An 18,670-nucleotide genomic window follows, 5' to 3' on the forward strand; every position below is an offset into this window, starting at 1 on the left:
TTACTAACTAGAGGTACCAAACAAGAACCTAAAGTGACTAATAGTAATTTAGGCCAAAAAAAGAAAAATCAATGTGGAAGAATACTAATTGAGATCCAGGTATCAGAACTTCAAATGCTTTCCCTGTACCGTAAAACATAAGTTTTAGGAATAACCTGGATGCTGAAGCCAACTTGCAACACAATTTTTTTAAAAAGAAAAGTAAAATACATTTTTTAACATTTGAATCTCAAGCCACATTAGGCATTAAAGCCGTGATACAACTTTGTTCCATATCTCTGTCACCTGTGATATAATAAATGTGTACAGAAATACTTTTAGTGCACACTTCATAGATACTGTACTTTTTTAAAAATTGAAGATTTAGAGGAACCATGTGTCTAACAAGTCCATTTTTCCAATTAGGCCAATGTGCTCAGTTCATGTCTCTGTGTCACATGTTGGTAATTCTCACAATATTTCAAACTGTTTCATTATTTTTATATCTGTTATGATTATCTGTGAACTGAATAATGCTGTGTGTGTTCTCACCACTCCACCAACTGGCCATTCCATCTCTCTCCCTCTCCTTGGGCCTCCCTATTCCCTCGGATACAACAATATTAAAATTAGGCCAATGAATAACCCTTCACTGACCTATAAGTGTTCAAGTCAAAGGAAGAGTCACACATTTCTCACTTTAAACGAAAAGCTAGAAAAGAATAAACTTAGTGAGGAAAGCATGTTAAAAGTCGAGACAGACTGAAAGCTAGGCCTCTTATGCCTAACAGTTAGCCAAGCTGCAAATGCAAAGGAAAAGTTCATGAAGGAAATGAAAAGTGCTACTCCAGTGAACACATGAATGATAAGAAAGCCAAAGAGCCTTATTGCTGATATGGAGAAAGTTTGAGGGGTCTGGATAGAAGATCATAACAGCAACACAACATTCCCTTAAGGCAAAGCCTAATCCAGAGCAAGGCCCTAACTCTCTTCAATTCCATCAGAGCTGATGGAGCTGGGGAAGCTGCAGAAGAAAAATCTGAAGGTAGCAGAGGTTCAGGGGGCTTAAGGAAAAAAGCCATCTCCATGACATAAAATGGCAAGGTGAAGTAGTTAAATGCTGATGCAGAAGCTGCAGCAAGTTATCCAGAAGATCTAGCTAAGATAATTGATAAAGGTGACTACACTAAACAACAAAATTTCAGTGTAGATGAAACAGCCTTCTATTGGAAGAAGATGCCATCTAGGACTTTCATAGCTAAAGAGAAGTCACTGCCTGGCTTCAAAGCTTCAAAGGACAGGCTCTCTTTTTAGGGGTTAATGTAGCTGGTGACTTTAACTTGAAACCAATGCTTACTTACCATTCCAAAAATCCTAGGGCCCTTAAAAATGATGCCAAATCTACTGTGCCTGTGCTCTGCAATTGGCACAACAAAGCCTGGATGACAGCACATCTGTTTGTAGCATGGTTTACTGAATATTTTAAGCCCAATGTTGAGACCTACCACTCACAGAAAAAAAGATTCCCTTCAAAATATTACAGCTCAGTGGCAGTGCACTAGTCACACAAGAGCTCTGATGGAGATGTACAAGAGACTAATGTTGTTTCCATGCCTGCTAACACAACATCCATTCTGTAGCCCAGAGATTGAGGAGTAATTTTGGCTTTCAAGTCTTCTTATTTAAGAAATACATTTTGTAAGGTTATAGCTGCCATACCTAGTGGTAGCTATAGAACCACTAAGAACATTTGCGGGCCAGGTGCAGTGGCCCATGCCTGTAATCCCAACACTTCGGGAGGCCAAGGTGGGAGGATCACTTGAGCCCAGAAGTTCAAGACCAGTCTGGGCAACATAGGGAAACCCTGTCTCTACAAAAAATTTAAAAATTATCCAGGCTTGGTAGCACATGCCTGTGGTCCCAGCTACACAGGAGGCTGAAAGCAAAGAATCACTGAGTCTGGGAGGTCAAGGCTGCAGTGAGCACAGTGATCATGCCACTGCACTCCAGGCCTGGGTGACAGAGTGAGACTCTATCACAAATAAATAAATAAAACATTTGTGGTTCATGGGAGGAGGCCAACATTAACAGGAGTTTTGGAAGAAGTTGATTCTAACTCCTATGACTGATTTTGAGGGATTCATGATTTCAACAGAGGAAGGAACTGCAGATGTGGTGGAAATAGCAAGTGAAATAGAAGTGAAGCCTGAAAATCGGACTGACTGACAACAATCTCATGATAAAATTTGAACAGATGAGGAGTTGCTTCTTATGGATAAGCAAAGAAAGTGGTTTCACGAGTGGAATCGACTCCTGGTGAAGACATTGTGAACATTGCTGAAACATCAACAAAGGATTTATAACATAACATAAATAAAGCAGCAGCAAGGCTTGAGAGGAGTGACTCCAGTGACTCCAATTTTGAAAGTTCTACCATGGGTAAAATGCTATCAAACAGCATCCCATGCTACAGAAACATCTTTTGTGAAAGGAACAGTCAACTAATGTGAAACTTCATTACTGTCTCATTTAAGAAATTGCCACAGCCATCCCAACCTTCAGCAACCACCATTCTAATCAGTCACCAGCCAACAACATTGAGACAAGACCTTCTACCAGCAAAAGGATTACAACTTGCTGAAGGCTCAAATGATCATTAGCATTTTTAGCAATGAAGTATTTTTTAATTACGTACATTGTTTTGTTAGATATAAGGCTGTTGCACACTTAACAGTACAATATAGTGTAAACATAACTTTTATATGCACTGGATAACCAAAAATTTTGTATGACTCACTTTATTGCAGTGGTCTGAAAACAAATCCACAATATGTCTGAGCTATGCCTGTACATCTAAGTAATAACGTCTGATAGGCAAATAATATATGTTTATATCTAAAATGGGTTTATGTAATCCAATAAAAAATTCTAGAGACTAAATGAGTAGCAAAAAGAAAATACTTTTCTATCACCAGCCATATACTCTCTCATTTCTCATGTCTCCAGTCAAATCCCTTCCCCTTTGGCCTTTAAGAAGGAAGAATTAGCCAGGCATGGTGGTTCACACCTATAATCCCAGAACTTTGGGAGGCCAAGTCAGGAGGATGGCTTGATCCCAGGAGTTCGAGACCAACCCAGGAGTTCAAGAACAGCAAGGCAGGAGGATCACTTGAGCCCTCAACAACAGACCCCAACAGACAGGGTTTCCCTATGTTGCCCAAGTTGGTCTTGAACTCCCGGGTTCAAGTGATCCTCCTACCTTGGCCTCCCAAAGAGCTGGGATTACGGGCATGAGCCACTGTGCCTGGCCCACAAATGTTCTTAATGGTGTCTAGCATGGTCAATCCTTTCCAGAAGGTTTTCAATTTACTTTGCACAGATTCATCAGAAGAATCACTATGTATGGCAGGAGTTTGAGGAACAGTGAGGCTCTGTCCTTATAAAAAAAAAAAAATCAAAAAATTTGCTGGGCATGGTGGCACATGCTGGTAGTCCCAGCTACTTGGGGTCTAAGGCATGAGGATCACTTGACCCTGGGGGGGGCAATGAGGCTGCAGTAAGCTGTGATTGCACCACAGCACCCCGGCCTGGGTGACAGAGTGAGAAATTATCTCCAAAAAAAATGGAAGAATTACCACCTGTATCCAACATTCTCTTACGAGCTGGCAAAATCCACTCCATTTGTTCTGCCAGAAGAGGTCGATGGCTTTACTATTTTGGCCTAATGTTTTGTTGCCTCTTTAAATGAAAATACGAAAAGAGCTGCTTCTTTCTAAAAGCTTTACCAATCAATTACAACTTCACTATGAATTAACTGTCAGGTCCCACAAACACTTTTTGGTGGTAAAGAAAGGAAAGAAAAGGCACTGGGTCCATGACATTAGAGGATAAATTAACATTGAGGTATAAGCATTCCCTTTCCTCTGCAGCCTCACCAGCATCTATTGTCTTTCGACTTTTAAATAACAGCCATTCTGACTAGTGTGAGATGCTATCTCTCACTGTGGTTTTGATTTGCATTTCTCTGATAACTAGTGATGCTGAGCATTTTTTATGTTTGTTGCCACTTGTATGTCTTCTTTTGAGAAACGTCTGTTCATGTACTTTACTCATTTTTTAATAGAGTTACTTGTTTTTTGCTTGTTGACTTAAATTCCCTATAGCTTCTGGATATTAGGCCTTTGTCAGATACACAGATTGCAAATATCTTCTCCCATTCTGTAGGTTGTCTGTCAGTGTGGAAGGTAGTACAGAGATTTTTCAAAGAACTTAAAATTGCTACCATTCGACCCAGCAATCCCATTGCTGTGTATATACCCAAAAGAAAATAAATCATTCTACCAAAAAGACACATGCATTCATGTTCATTGCTGTGCTATGCACAATAGCAAAGACATGGAATCAATCTAGATGCCCATCAATGGTAGACTGGACAAGAAAATGTGGTACATATACACCATGGAATACTAGGTAGCCATAAAAAAGAATGAATCCATGTCCTCTGCAGCAACATGGATGGAGCTGGAGGCCATAATCCTAAGAAAATTAACACAGGAACAGAAGACCAAATACCACATGTTCTCACTTATAAGTGGGAGCTAAATATAAAGCATATGTAGACATAAATAAGGGAACGATAGACACAGTGGACTACTAGAGGGTGGAAGGGGGGTAGATTAAAAAACAGCCTATTAGGTACTATGCTCACTACCTAGGTGACAGGATCCATGCTCCAAACCTCAGTGTCATGCAATATTTCCATGTAACTAATCTACATACATACTTCCTGTATCTAAAATCTGTTGAAAATTTTTTTTAAATATTGAGATAGGCTGGAATCTAGAGATGATGCCAGCTGGCACAAAAACTGGAGCCAGGGTGAACTTGTAGTAATTAGAAAAAAATGCTTTTTTTCTGAGATGTGATTGAGGAGGGTTAAAGGGAATGTGGTGTGGGAAATAGAAACAGGAAAGGAGGTTGGCTGTTTATGCTCACATCCATCAATCAAGATTTGATCCAATTTGATCAAAGAATGGTAACAAGTCTAAGCAGTTTGTTTCAGTTCAGTTAACTAGAAGTGATTAACCACTTCAAATAAAGCTACTCTCATAACACAATAGAATCCAAATAACTCTACTGCACAGCTTAATCAAAGTTCCATTTCACAACTAGATCCATGAAGACATGTCATTTAATAAGAAACATGATTCATAAGAATCAGATTCAGAGATGAACACTCTGGACAGTGCAGTAGAAGAAACAGAGTGTCTTAGTCTATTTTGTGTTCCTATAAGAGAGTACCTGAGACTGGGTAGTTTACAAACAATGTATGTTTTTGTGATTCACATTTCTGGATGCTGGGAAGTAAAAGAGCATGGTACTAGCATTTGCTCAGCATTTGGTGAGGACCTTCTTATTGCATCATCCCATGGCAGAAGGCAGAAGGGCAAGCAAGCATGGGCAACAGAAAGAGGAAATTGGGCTGAACTCATTATTTTGTGAGGAGCCTCCCATGACACCTAACCCACTCCCACAATAATGGCATTAATCCATTCATACATGCAGAGCCCTCATGGCCTAATCACCTCTAAAAGATCTCACCTGTTTGTTTTCTTTTTATTTTGAGTAGGGTCTCACTCTGTCACCTAGGCTGGAGTTCAGGGGCATGATCATTGCTCACTGCAGCCTCAAACTCCTGGGTTCAAGCAATTCTCCCCACCCAGCCTCTCAAGTAGTTGGGGCTACAGACGTGCAATGCCACACCTGGCTATTTTGTTTTGTTTTGTTTTTTATAGAGACAGGGTCTCACTATGTTGTCTAGGCTATTCTTGAACCCCTGGCCTCAAGTGATACTCCCGTCTCAGCCTCCCAAAGCCTGCGATTACAGGTGTGAGCCACCACGTCCAGACAGATCCCATCTCTTCATACTGTCACAATGACAAATAAATTTCAACATGAGTTTTGGAGACAACACTCAAATCATAGCACTGTGGAAAACAAAATTTATCCTTTGGTCATATTTTTTGATCCATCTTCAAAAATCAATTAAAAGCCTCATCCAGATTTAACACAAATGTAAAATGTATTTGATATCCTACTGACACCAAAGAAGTAGACTCTTAAGAAAAGTTTCTAGATCTGTATTACACAAGAAAATTCAATGAGTTTTCAACTGGCATTGTGCCTCTGCCTGCCCGTATGGCTTACATAACCATGTCCTCACATGCATGAGAAAGAACTGGAAGATAGAAGCGTCTTCTTTGTAAATTCCTTTTTCAAATATAAAATATTCTCCCATATCAACATATGATGAGTAATAAAAACTCACTGTATTTTAATTAACTAACATCATTCTGCAATATGTCCAAAACGGAAACTAAAGACACTCTAAAATGCATTAAGTGTTAAATATCTTCAGGTTCCATAGGTTGAAATTAGTCTTTTCTAACCTTTGTCTGGCATTATAGTCAGCTTCCATTTCTAGTTAAATACTCAGGAATAATGTTCTATCATAGGCTTCTGATAGAATTTTCCAAAATTACCTCAAAATTATTTCAGTATATAACTGAACTAATCAAATTGTTTACTGTCACCTGAAAGGTTAAGTTGCTAAAGTCAGCAGAGGCACTAATAAATATTATATGCTTCTGCCTTAATGTCAGTGAAGACTTGCATCAGCCTTTGTCATCTGTAAGAAATCGAGTCACACAAGAAACTGTGCAATGGATGGACAGGTTGAGTAGTAGTCACTGGCTGGCTGCCCTAGTTCACCGCTACACATCACCCTCAGTGTTTTGAAAAGGGAGCTGAAAACCCTGCTCAGTGGAGAAAGAGGTCAATACCAAAATTCACCCTCCTTTCTCCTTACTCCCCATCATGCAGCTGGCACTGTTCACTCTGGCAGATACAGCTCCCTGAACATAATGGTGCAATCACCACTTCAAACATCATTACTATCTAAAATAGATAACCCACTTGCAACTTGACTATTTTTATAGATATAACATTTTCATGGAGCTTAACTGCTCTATTTGTGATTTATTCCATTTAACCAATGCAGTTTCCCTGAAAGTGAGTTTCTTATATCAGGGTCCCAATAACCACAATTGCCCAAATAGTTGTGAAAATTACAGTACTTCCTAGTTGTCTGTTATCTCCCTGTATTCATCACCAAAATGACATGAGCTGAATCCTAAATCTGAAAAATTATAAGCTCTCTGGTTTTTATGTTTTTGGTGACCAGAAGATTGTTTTGCTCCACTTCTTATTGATCTACTTTTTCACATGGGGATCTTAAGAACTGTATTATTTATTTCTGACAAGAATTTACTAAATACACCTTATATAAAACTCAACTCTTTGAGGCATTAAGAAAATCAAATAAATTGAGGCATTAATAAAGTTTTATCACTGTATTAAAATACAAATAATTATCCTATACTCAGCAAAAAATTAATTAAATATACATTTTAAATGGAAATTAGTTTTGTTTAGAATAAAAGGTAGTTGTGCCAAAGGAAGAGAGTTTTTTTTTTTAAGATTTTGCAGCTGTCTCATAAAAGATATGTTAAATAAACTGAAATTTCACATAAAATGTGGAGGAAGAAAAGGAGGGAGGCAACTCAATTTTAGTGCTCTGATGAGCTCAGATTTCTTTAAGGATGAAAGGGGGTAGTAAGAGGTATAACTGCAAGCAAACACAAAAAAAGAAATATATACTTGTCCAGCAAAAATGCTAATGTCCTTTTTAGCTAAGTTTGAAAAAGAGAAAAGAGGTGTAATAGTTCACTAATTTCACCTTCAGTTCTGGCAGAGTAAAAGGAAAACTGTGGGTAGTTTTAAACCACAAGATAATTTTCTATGATATCTAACAATACCAAGAATCTAATTCTTCCCAACTTTTATTTTGCTTCTATTTTCCCTATTGAGAACCATTTGCAAATCAGAAGGGATAAACAAATAATTTCAGGAGATTACTGAAGGTCCAAACGAGACCATAAGGGACAGTAAGCTGCTTTAAATAAGTATGCATATCCAGACCCAGAAGAATTAGATGCAAGAGGGTAGAAGGAATTTTCGCCAATACTAGGAATTACCAATGGCTCACTGCCAGAAACAAGCCATAATAAAGTAGACTGATTTTGATGGAATTTAAAGGATAGATCAAAAGAATGCCATACACTTAAATACAGAGTGAATTTAGAAAGGCAGTAGATAAAATACCTCACAATATTTTCACAGGAACAATGGAGAGAAATAGCTGATTGTCTATTGCGTGGCTTCAATCCTGGTAGAAATACCATGAGTAAAGACTGCTACTTTTAAATTTATACTAAGTTGAAGAGAGGTGCTTTGGGGATATAGCACAGTGTGTTGAATTTAGGTTATAGAAAACATGCTTATTAAATCTCTGGATGATACAGAGGAGAGAAGTTAATATGCTGAAAGACAGACTCAAGAGTCAGAAAGAAGAAAAAAAAGAGTCAAAAAGATATAGAGAAATTACAAATACAACATAAAACAAATCGGATAAAAAGGAACAGGAATAATTTAAGCTCAATCAACTCTTTTAAAAGTACCAGAAAGGGGACCTGGCTTCACAGGTCATTGAAAAAAAAAAATACCAGGAAATTTTAATTGACTGTACGTTCAACATGAGCCAACACCATTACATGGCCCAGAAAATCTTGACCTGTAGGTAGGTCTTAGATCAATAATAAAGAGATAATAATTTCATTGTATCATGTTTTAATAGCTGCTATTTTATTTTAATTACATAATACATATTCATTACAGAACACTGAAAATAAAGCCCACCCACAATTCCACCACTCAAAGATGAATACTATCTTCATTTTGGCATCTTATCATTCCAGACTTCTTAAGCACATTATAAGTGTTCAAACAAACTTATTTTTTCTTGCAAAAATAAGATCTTACTATAAATGCTTCTTGTAACCTGCTGTCCTTGGTTTTTTTATTCAGCCATAATGTTCTACTGTGGTCAAGGGACATCTACTGCATTTTGTTAATTTCTAGTCACCATACTTTAAGAGGGTCATTGCAAAATTTGAGAATATGTAAAGAAGGAAAGAGAGAGTAGTGAAAAGTATGAAAACTAAGTTCTTAACATCTATGCTGTCTTGCCATATAAAAGGTTAACAGAGATGATAGCTCTTCCATGAAAAATATTTATAAGAAAACAAAAATACATGCATCTAAAGAACTATCCTGCAGATGAATCAGACTGCTTTATATTGACCCATACAGCCAATCTACTACCAATTGCTGAAAGTCACAGGGAAGTGCATTTTAGCTCAATGAAAAGAAAAATTTTAAAACAATTACAGCTGTCAAAAATAGAATGAATCTAGTCATTGGAAGGTTTAACAGGGCTGGAATAACTAACAGGTAAGAAATGTTACAGAGAAAATTTCTGCACTAGGTGAGAAGTTGGAAGAAAGGTCCCTCCTTATTTGAAGATTCTATGATTGCTATGGGAAATTTACTCCCAGTCCAATATGAAGCAAATCTTTAGTCATTAAGGCCTTAAAGAATACAGTCAAATGCTTCAGAGGTGCATGAAAAATATTAACACTAACGATGAACACCTATATGCTAAATGTTTTGCATTCATTACTTTATACTTCATTTAATCCTTATAACGATCTTATATGATAGGTACTATTATTACTATTTCCACTCTGATAGAATAGTGAGGCTTAGAGAGGTTTTTAAATTTATTCAATGGCATTCTTACATTTGCTGAAAATTGCAGTGCCACCCAAAAGCATACCTGATTCGCCATTACATAGTTACTGTTGAAAGGATAATTTCTTATTATCAGTAGATAACAAGTAATCAGAAGCATCTTCAAAAAGTTCTTGTCTAGTGAACCCTCAAAGGGCAGTTGTGAGATTTTTTTAATTAGAAAAAAATACCAAAATTTAAGGAATTTCAAATTATTCTTCATAGCAAAAAATGTTCAGATTGGCCTGTCTAAATTGGCCACACACCTTTAAACTTTTGTGAATAAAACAGATTCAATGAATGAGACTTAAAATGTTGTAAAACAAATCTGAATCACAGATTTTCAAATCTTTGCCATTATTAATTAAGTGACCATGGGCAAGTCCTTAATATTATCTTTTTATTCCTTCATCTGTGAAATGAGAATGGACCTCCTAAGGCTGACACAAGAATTGAATGAGATGACACGTGTAAGCACTTAGCATAGGGTCTGACACCATTATTACACAACCCAGGTAATAAAGCAAGCGGGGAAAAAGTGCCAAACATATTCTACAGTTCCTTCTAAAACATTAAAGAAAATTTCAAAGTGTCATTATGTTTGACGGCGGACACATTTTCCATTATCCTGCCAATAAATTTCTGATGACAATCATTTTTGAAATAAAGTGACAACTAAATAAAATGTGCCTTCTTAGGAATGTCATTTTATGCAAATGATTGCCCAAAGAATACAATTTCAACTCTCATTTTCTTCAGACACTGTTTATTCAGTATAAGATGGATAAAAGCAAGTTTAAAGGTTATTGGTTTTGTTTGTGATTTTTACAACTTGGTTCGAAGTACTCTAATAAACACATGTTGTTTACTTTTGTTTTCTATGTGCAATCTTTGTTGTACAGCTACTACTACTACTACAACACCAGCAAAAGAGAAAACCTCTCACTCAAGATATACACTGTGGGTCACTATTTTGATACTTTAGTGTCCACTAACATTAAATACTTGGTGTTTTATCCCTAAAACTTGACATCTATTCTTTAAAAAAAAAAAAATCACAGCTGGGAAAGGAGTATTTAAAGGATGTTTGCTTTTGAGTTTTGTCACAATGAGTGTTTTTAAAATACGATTTATCACAATAAAATTAAGTGAAGTTCTCACTGTTCTCAAAGAATTCCTCATGTTTTCCCGAAGAAATTGTTTATTTTGAGAAAATTCTTTCAGCAAACCAGTTTTTAGACATAATCATTTTTATAACTGATGGATCCACAGCAAACATTGTTACTTTAAGTGTAACTTAAAACTGTAAAGAAATAAACTGCTTTCACATAAACTACATGTGACTACAGGCAATTATTAGAGCTGCAATCTGAAATATGCACACATTGTCTACCTGTGCTTGAAAGTGAAGATTATTTAACAAGGGAGTACACACAAGTCATCTCTATGACCTATTGAAAAAATGTCCCATAAATATTCATTCTTCTGACATGAACTATCATTCCAATAAAATGTCACTGTCAACGAGTATATAGAATAACATATGGGGCTTTTTAAAATCCCATCGACTATTTTTCAACTCAATTTATTTCACTGTAATAGAAACTTTCCATTTTCCCTTTTAGCTAGCCCTATAATTAATTGCACTGTCTGACCACCACAACCTATGAGAACTTGTGTAAAGAACGCAATGTCATCGCCCAAAAGTTTCTATTAAGCACTTGTCAAGGGTAGCATGGAACAGTTTTTTAAAAACCAGGGAAATCACTTGGGCTTTCTAAAATTTTTACAACTATAGTTGGGTTATCCAAGAGATGTTTTAAGGCGAAGATATGAATGACAATTGATGACTCCAAAAATATCCAGGATAAATTGGATAGCCACGATTTTAGAAACTAAAGAGCTTCCCTTGAATTGTATCTAGTGAATACTCTCCAGGCTTCCTCCCTCCCAGTTGATTTCATTTGTCCATCAATACAACTTTTAATAGTTTCTCAAGTATGCAAATCAACCCCGCTATTTCCAAGGTACTGCTGAATGAAGACCTTGACATTTTTTTAAAATGTCATCTTAGAAAGATTCTCCAAGCAATACCAGTCTCACCTACAACATCGTCACGTTAAAAGGCCTCTACTGTACTCCATACACAGTATCCCAATACCAACCTGGCATCCTTCATCCTGAGCTATAATAACCAAGTTTCACTCAGCTATGTCCAGGTAACTGAAAGTATTGCTGGGGCTGCCTAACCTGCCCCATCAAGTTTTATACACACCCTGTGCTGAAGACATCTCACCAGAAAGAAGGTTCACTCACTTCATTTTGTGGGATCATAACCCACGGCACAGCAAACGCCTTCTGCAAGAGAAGGTAGGAGCCACCGAAGGCTGTGGTTTTTGCAGGGTAATTGCATGCACGCAAGAGATTCTCTGCCAATTTCATTTAACTAGACAAAAAAGGCTGGGTTCAAAGCTGCAAATATGTAATAAATGTTGATGGAAAGCGGGCGGAACGTCGATTTTCTTCAAGCAACACTAGTACATGTACAAGTTCTGCACCAGGGCTCAGAGGAAAAGTAGCTTACTGACGCATTGATGGAAGGCTATTTTAAAATTACTCAAAGAATCTAAGGCATCAATCTGACTGGGAGGCTCATACCTCCTCTCCATACACGCAGTCTGTTTTCCTACCTAATTTAAGAATGAATCGCTGGCAGCCACCAGGTGCAATAACCGTGAGGAGGAGGACGTATATCCATCACAATGCATAATGAGGTGTGCCAACCCCGGAGCTGGTGCCCGTCCTTACCTTAGCAGATTAGACAGGGGCAGGGGTCCGGATCCACCGCCCAGGATCCCTCCTTTCCTGCCAGACAGGAGTTTCTCCACCAGAGCCACATTTCCAGTGCGAGCAGCTTCCAGCAGCTCCTGGTCCTTCCCCATAGTCTCTCACCGACTCCCCCACAGAGTCCTTGCCCCCCTCGGGTCCTCCTCCCCACCCACCCCCACTCCCCAAAATCCAGGGCCCTCTTCGCCCCACCCTAAAATAATGCAAGAGCTTCAGCACGGAGAGCTCCCTGCAGCCCCAGGAAGGGAGCACGACTCTCTCCTCCTCTTCGGGGCGCAGCTTTTACAATGGGGATCAGACCATGTCTTGAAAGAGGGGCTGGCCGAGCTGGGAGCCGCGACGCGCCCCCACAGCCACTCCCCTGAATTCCCAAGGCCTCGTTCCCGCGGGTGGGGCGTGAGGGGGTGGGGACTCGGGGGTGCTTTTGAGGAGCGGGAGGAGGGTGGTGAGGACTGAGGTCGGAGGAGGAGGAGGAGGCGGCAGAGAGAGTCCTAGCTGGAGCGGGAGCGCAGGGAACACCCGCGGTGGCAGCAGCGGCCCGCGCGCCCTCGCGCCCGACCCGGGCTCGCCTCGGCTTCCTCGGCGGTTACGCGGGGGCGGCGTCCGCGGCGGGGAGGAGCGCGGCGGCGGCGGCGGCGGCTCGTGCGCCGTGGCCCGCGCCGAGGCAGGGCGGTGGGGGCGAGCCGCAGCGGGCGCGTGCCGAGGGCGGCGGCGGCGGCGAGGCCTGGCGCGCGGGGGGCGTGTGCGCGCGGGCAGGTGCGGCCCCTGGTGCGGCCCGAGTTGGGCGGCGGGCTGGCGGGGAGGGGCCGGGCCGGCTGAGGCGGGGCTTCGGCCCTGAGATTCTCTTCGTTCTCGTGGGCGGGGACCCTCCCTCCTCCACTCTCCTTGGAAGAGCGTTAACCGTGTGAGGACTGGAGTTCCCCGGGCCGCGTCGGCTCCTCCTCGGCCCGGCGGGCCCCAGCGACACGCCTTGGGTCTGTCACGACGCCTGAGGAAAATCCTCCGTGACAGGAATGAGGCTGGTGACACTGGGGAGGGGCCCTTTGGCCACCGCTTCCATCAGAGTCTAGGCAACTTGACCGGCATTTCACCCTTCCGCTTTACCTCCCCAAGAGAGCCTGAGATCTGCCCTTGGTTAGAAAGAAGAGGCTCGTTTCGTCCTAGTTTCTGTGGCACTGGCCACCGAGCAGTTTGCGACTGTTCCAGTTTTTCTGGAGTCTTTAATCAGCCCATATTTTAGTTGGGCTTTGGAGATCTGCTGACTTGTAAGAATACCAGGAAAAAGGCTCTCATTGAAAATTTATCCACATCTACACTCGAAAAATATAAATGGGCATGGATTAGAGATCCACTTTAATTTGCATATATCGTCAGCAATTCATTGTGCATGGTTGGCATGACTTGTTAGATGCTCTCCTTGGCCGTGGTGGAGAACGCGCGTTTATTTTCTATTAAAACTTCCTGTTACACCTTGTGCTTTGCATTGTCCTTGGAATAGACTTCATAAATGGTCACTTGTTGATAATTGATTGGTAAGAAGAGGACTTAATAGGCACTGTGCTTACAACAACCCAGTGAACTGGATATTATTATATCCATTTTAGAAATGAGGAAATAGGGCTCAAATGGTTAATTAAATTTCTCAAGATGCCACATGGAGTAAGTGGCTGACTCAGAACTAGACCCCAGAACAGACTCACTCCAGACACCATGTGCTTCCCAATATACGTTCCTGCCCCCCATGGAAAAGCGAAATGGTCAGACAATAATTATTGCATGCATTTGATGAGTAGTTGCTACGTACCAGACACTATGCTAAGTGCTTTCCATGTTCTCATTAAGCCTTGCAACAATCGCATGAGATAGGACCATTTTCATCCCTATTTTGGAGATGAAGAAACTGATCACCCGCAAGATAATAGGGATAGAAAGTAACTGAGCCAAGGCTCAAATCTGGCACTGTCTGCTGTAGGCAAAGATTTTCAATAAATAACTGGGGGAAACTTAAAAGGCATTTAGAGATAAATAACAAGAGTATATTAAAACATTTTTATGGAATTCATTGTGTTCTGAGATTTCATTTCAATGATTCAAAATATTAGGTAAATTATGGCTATTTATTGGAGGTTTCCTGAAGTATGTAGATTTTGGCTAGTGTAGTTTTTTAATTCATTTTGGTTTTGTTTTCTGTGTTAGAATCTGTTTTAATAAGATAATCTATGTTATAATAATATAATCCCTGACATAATGGGACTAGCAGACCAATGAAAGAAACAAGAGATAAGGAGCCATCACATTCATTTTGAAAATGGCATAGGGAAATCCTTCTTCCTTTTTCCTAATGTTGCCACCTAAGCAAAACACACCTTTCCCAGAATCTACTGTAAGTATTCAATTGGTCAGAACTGAAAATCACCCACAGTTTTCACAAGCAACATTTAATCATGGATGAGTTGGTGACTGCAGGCCCCGAGTCATCTTATTGAAATCATGCAACCCCCACCCCCAATGGGAAAACCATTAGTAATGATTTACTCTAAGAATCAGTTCCACAGTTCGGGCATTCTACTGACATATGATAATCAAAGCCAATTTTTCAGCTTCAAACTCTTTGGTTTTAGTGACCTCATAACTTTGTTTTTCTGTAGACATTGCAGTGACTGCACCTCATAGCTTTTTGTTGAAGAGGATAAAGGCTTTGGCTACATGGGGACTAACATGCAAAATAAAAGTGAAAACATTCTTTTAAAAATCTACAGAGGCCAAAATAAATATCCAGATCTTTTAAACATCCAGATTTCATCACGATGTTTTGCATCTGTGAATAGTGAAAAGAGTGATAGAATCTTGGGAACCAATTAGACAATCTCTATCTCAGTGTGTGCATAAGTGAAATGAAGAAGTTATGTCGGATGCCTTCCACTGGCCTTGCCAGCCATAATATTCTATGCCTGTGATGAAACGTGGTCTTAGTCCATTAAGTCATTTGCATCACTGAAGCTAGAAATTAAGTACGGAGATAGATTTGAGATTTCTATTCTGTTTTGATTTGATTTGATTTTTTGAGACAGAGTCTGACTCTGTTGCCAAGACTGGAGGGCAGTGGCACGATCTCAGCTCACTGCAACCTCTGCTCCCAGGTTCAAGTGATTCTCAAGCCTCAGCCTCCCCAGTAGCTGAGATTAGAGGCACCCACCACCACGCCTGGCTAATTTTTGTATTTTTAGTAGAGACAGGATTTCACCATGTTGGTCAGGCTGGTCTCAAACTCCTGACCTCAAGTGATCCACCTGCCTCGGCCACCCTCTATTTTGTTTTTAATTATAAAATAAATATATATTTTTTCGGGTTTTTAAATCTATCTTTGCTATTCTCAATGGACAGTATTAATAATAGCAAATGTAGGCCAGGCATGGTGGCTCATGCCAGTAATCCCAGGACTTTTGGGAGGCCAAGGTGGGTGGATCATGAGGTCAGGAGATCGAGACCATCCTGGCTAACATGGAGAAACCCCATTTCTACTAAAAATTAGCCGGGCATGGTGGCGGGCACCTGTAGTCCCAGCTACTCGGGAGGCTGAGCCAGGAGAATGGCGTAAGCCCAGGAGGTGGAGCTTGCAGTGAGCGGAGATCGCGCCACTGCACTTCAGCCTGGGTGACAGAGCAAGACTCCGTCTCAAAAAAATAAAATAAAATAAAATAAAATAATAATAATAGTACATGTGTATTTTGTGCCAGGAATGATACTATACCCTTTACTTTCTCTCATTTTATTTAATTCTGAAGTAACACTGTAAGAAGATATTATAAGTCCTGCAGAATCTCTGAATCCCTTATATTTCAAATTCTGATATAAATCTACTTCTGGATACTTTTTGGCAAGAATTATTGCTCTAATATACACATACTGCAAGTCACTCTTCTAGGAGTTGATTAATAAAAGAAGGGACTAGTGGTTGAGATTAGAAGGGGGAAGTGAAGCAAATACTAGTTTTTGTATAGAAGTGTTTGCACACACACACAAAAGTCTTTGGAAACATAAAAGAAATTGAAGGACCATGAATCCAGACCAATCTTAGAATTATATACCGAGGTCTGTTTTCAGTGAAGAAGAGAAAAAGATAATATCTTATAACATGAAGCTATCAACAGAGCTGAAATAAGAAGATAACCCTGTGATTTATGAAGTAGATTTACTTTCTCCATCTCAAGTTCTGAAGTTACTCTGCATCACTAGAACTATGAAGTCAACAGCTTCAGGTTACAGAATGTGAAAATACTAGACATCTGGATAGAAGAGCAGGTTCTTGCTTCCTGCATGACATTAAAGTTCTTCTCCACATGGCCACATGGCACAAACTCTGTCCCTCATCATCTTCCTGAGGGAACCCAAACACCAAGTGTATTATATTTACAATTTTTCTGAAGATTCATGGCCATGAATATTGAAGGCCACAGAACATCAATCACCCATCTTCTCCAAGTTATAATTAGCTGAACGCAGACACAAGGAATCAAAGAGTATCTCATTAGCATATCATCTTTATTACGAGTCATATAAGGGTCTAATATCCCACAAAATCCCTGCTAAAACTACACTAAAAATGAGACGAGGGCCTACCTCTCTGTGAATGTGCACCTTGGGACCTACCTGTGGGGAAAGGTAGATCTGCAAACCTAACCGTATATACCCAGCCAGACTAATGCCTATCTCACAGATAAAGTCAGAGGAATGGAGAGAATGATCAATTTCCAGGGCTGCCTTTGGAAAGCATGCCGAAACAGATTCTTACCCCAGAATCTCACCATCTTGGGACAGCGAGCAGAATAAAGCCCACTACCCTTCCTAGTGATCCATGAGACAGGCAAGAGAGAAAGAAAACCAGAGCTGAGCCTGTATCTTGTTTTGAAAGCAAGGTAGCCCCACCCACTGGTAAAGTGGTCCCAATGGATAGAAGTAGGGAAAGAAACCAGAAGTGTTCACTGTCTTAGAAAGAGGAGCAGAGCCTCCTCTCCTCTAGGGAAAGTCAGTGATGAGGAATAAGAGTTCCCCCAGGACCGTCACACTACACAACATTCCATCACCATCCTGCTGATTCTACCATTAACTGTCTCTGAGCCACCCTGCCTATGTGCTACTACCTTTGAAAGCCTATGTGCCCCACAGGTGACCCTGCACCTGGCCAGCTGAAAAAATATAGTCTTGTATCCACTTCAAACTATTTTTCCCACCAAGAGAATCTACCCAAAATTCAGATAAATGATTTTTCACCATTTCTTTTTATTTCCCCACTGAGGAAAATACCTAGCGTCCTGACAAACCTATTACACAGTCTCTCAGAGGGGCCGCTAAGAAGACACACAAACACATTATCCATTTTTGGCATCTTAACTGATCTCCCTGAAAGGCTAATCCCAATCTACCTCCTTCTTAGACTCCATCCTTTCCTTCTTCTGTGCAGTGATCCACAAACTTTTTTCGTAAAAGACCAGAGAGTAAATATTTTCATCTTTGTGGGCACACAGTCTCTATTGTACTACTAAATTCTGCCATCGCAGCATAAAAGTAGCCATAGACAATACTGAAACAAATTAGTGTGGCTGTGATCCAATAAAATGTCATTTATGGATATTGAAATTTGATTTGCAAAATTTTCATAGGTTACAAAATATTCTTCTTTTGACTTATTTTCCAACAATTTTTAGAAAGCAAAATCCATTCTTAGTTCACTGGCCATACAGACTGTGGGTGGGATTTGACCCACGAGCCATAAGCCTACAGATTGAAGAGTGACGTACTCCAAAGCCCTTTTGGGGATACTGCTTTCTCCCTTGGTCTGATTGTTTAGACATGGGGGCAGGGGGCAGAATAAAATTGTCCCCCTTAAGGCATCTCTTCCACCCCAGCCTCAGCAGACAGAGAACCTCCCCATCAGCAAATCCTCTCTAACTCTCCTATATCTCAAGAAAGACCCTTAGGCCAGGCGCGGTGGCTCACGCCTATAATCCTAGCACTCTGGGAGACCAAGGCGGGCAGATCACCTGAGGTCAGGAGTTCGAGACCAGCCTGATCAACATAGTGAAACCCCGTCTCT

General features: G+C 40.2%; 1 protein-coding gene across 14 annotated transcripts in view; it reads right to left on the minus strand.

The window, feature by feature from the left end:
- Window positions 1–13,166, minus strand: part of ANKS1B (ankyrin repeat and sterile alpha motif domain containing 1B) — a 1,252,139-nt gene extending 1,238,973 nt beyond the window's left edge. For 12 of the 14 annotated variants that reach the window (XM_001150610.7, XM_009426057.4, XM_009426061.4 and 9 more), the window contains exon 1: window positions 12,538–13,166. In XM_001150610.7, the coding sequence (XP_001150610.1) occupies window positions 12,538–12,671 (134 nt within the window). In that variant the 5' untranslated portion in view covers window positions 12,672–13,166. The remainder of the gene's footprint in view (window positions 1–12,537) is intronic. The other 2 variants (XM_063786998.1, XM_063787001.1) reach the window with 2 other exon arrangements.
- Window positions 13,167–18,670: the final 5,504 nt, after the last annotated feature.

This window comes from Pan troglodytes, chromosome 10 (genome assembly GCF_028858775.2).
Source record: "Pan troglodytes isolate AG18354 chromosome 10, NHGRI_mPanTro3-v2.0_pri, whole genome shotgun sequence".
In the NCBI taxonomy this organism is placed as follows: Eukaryota; Metazoa; Chordata; class Mammalia; order Primates; family Hominidae; genus Pan; species Pan troglodytes.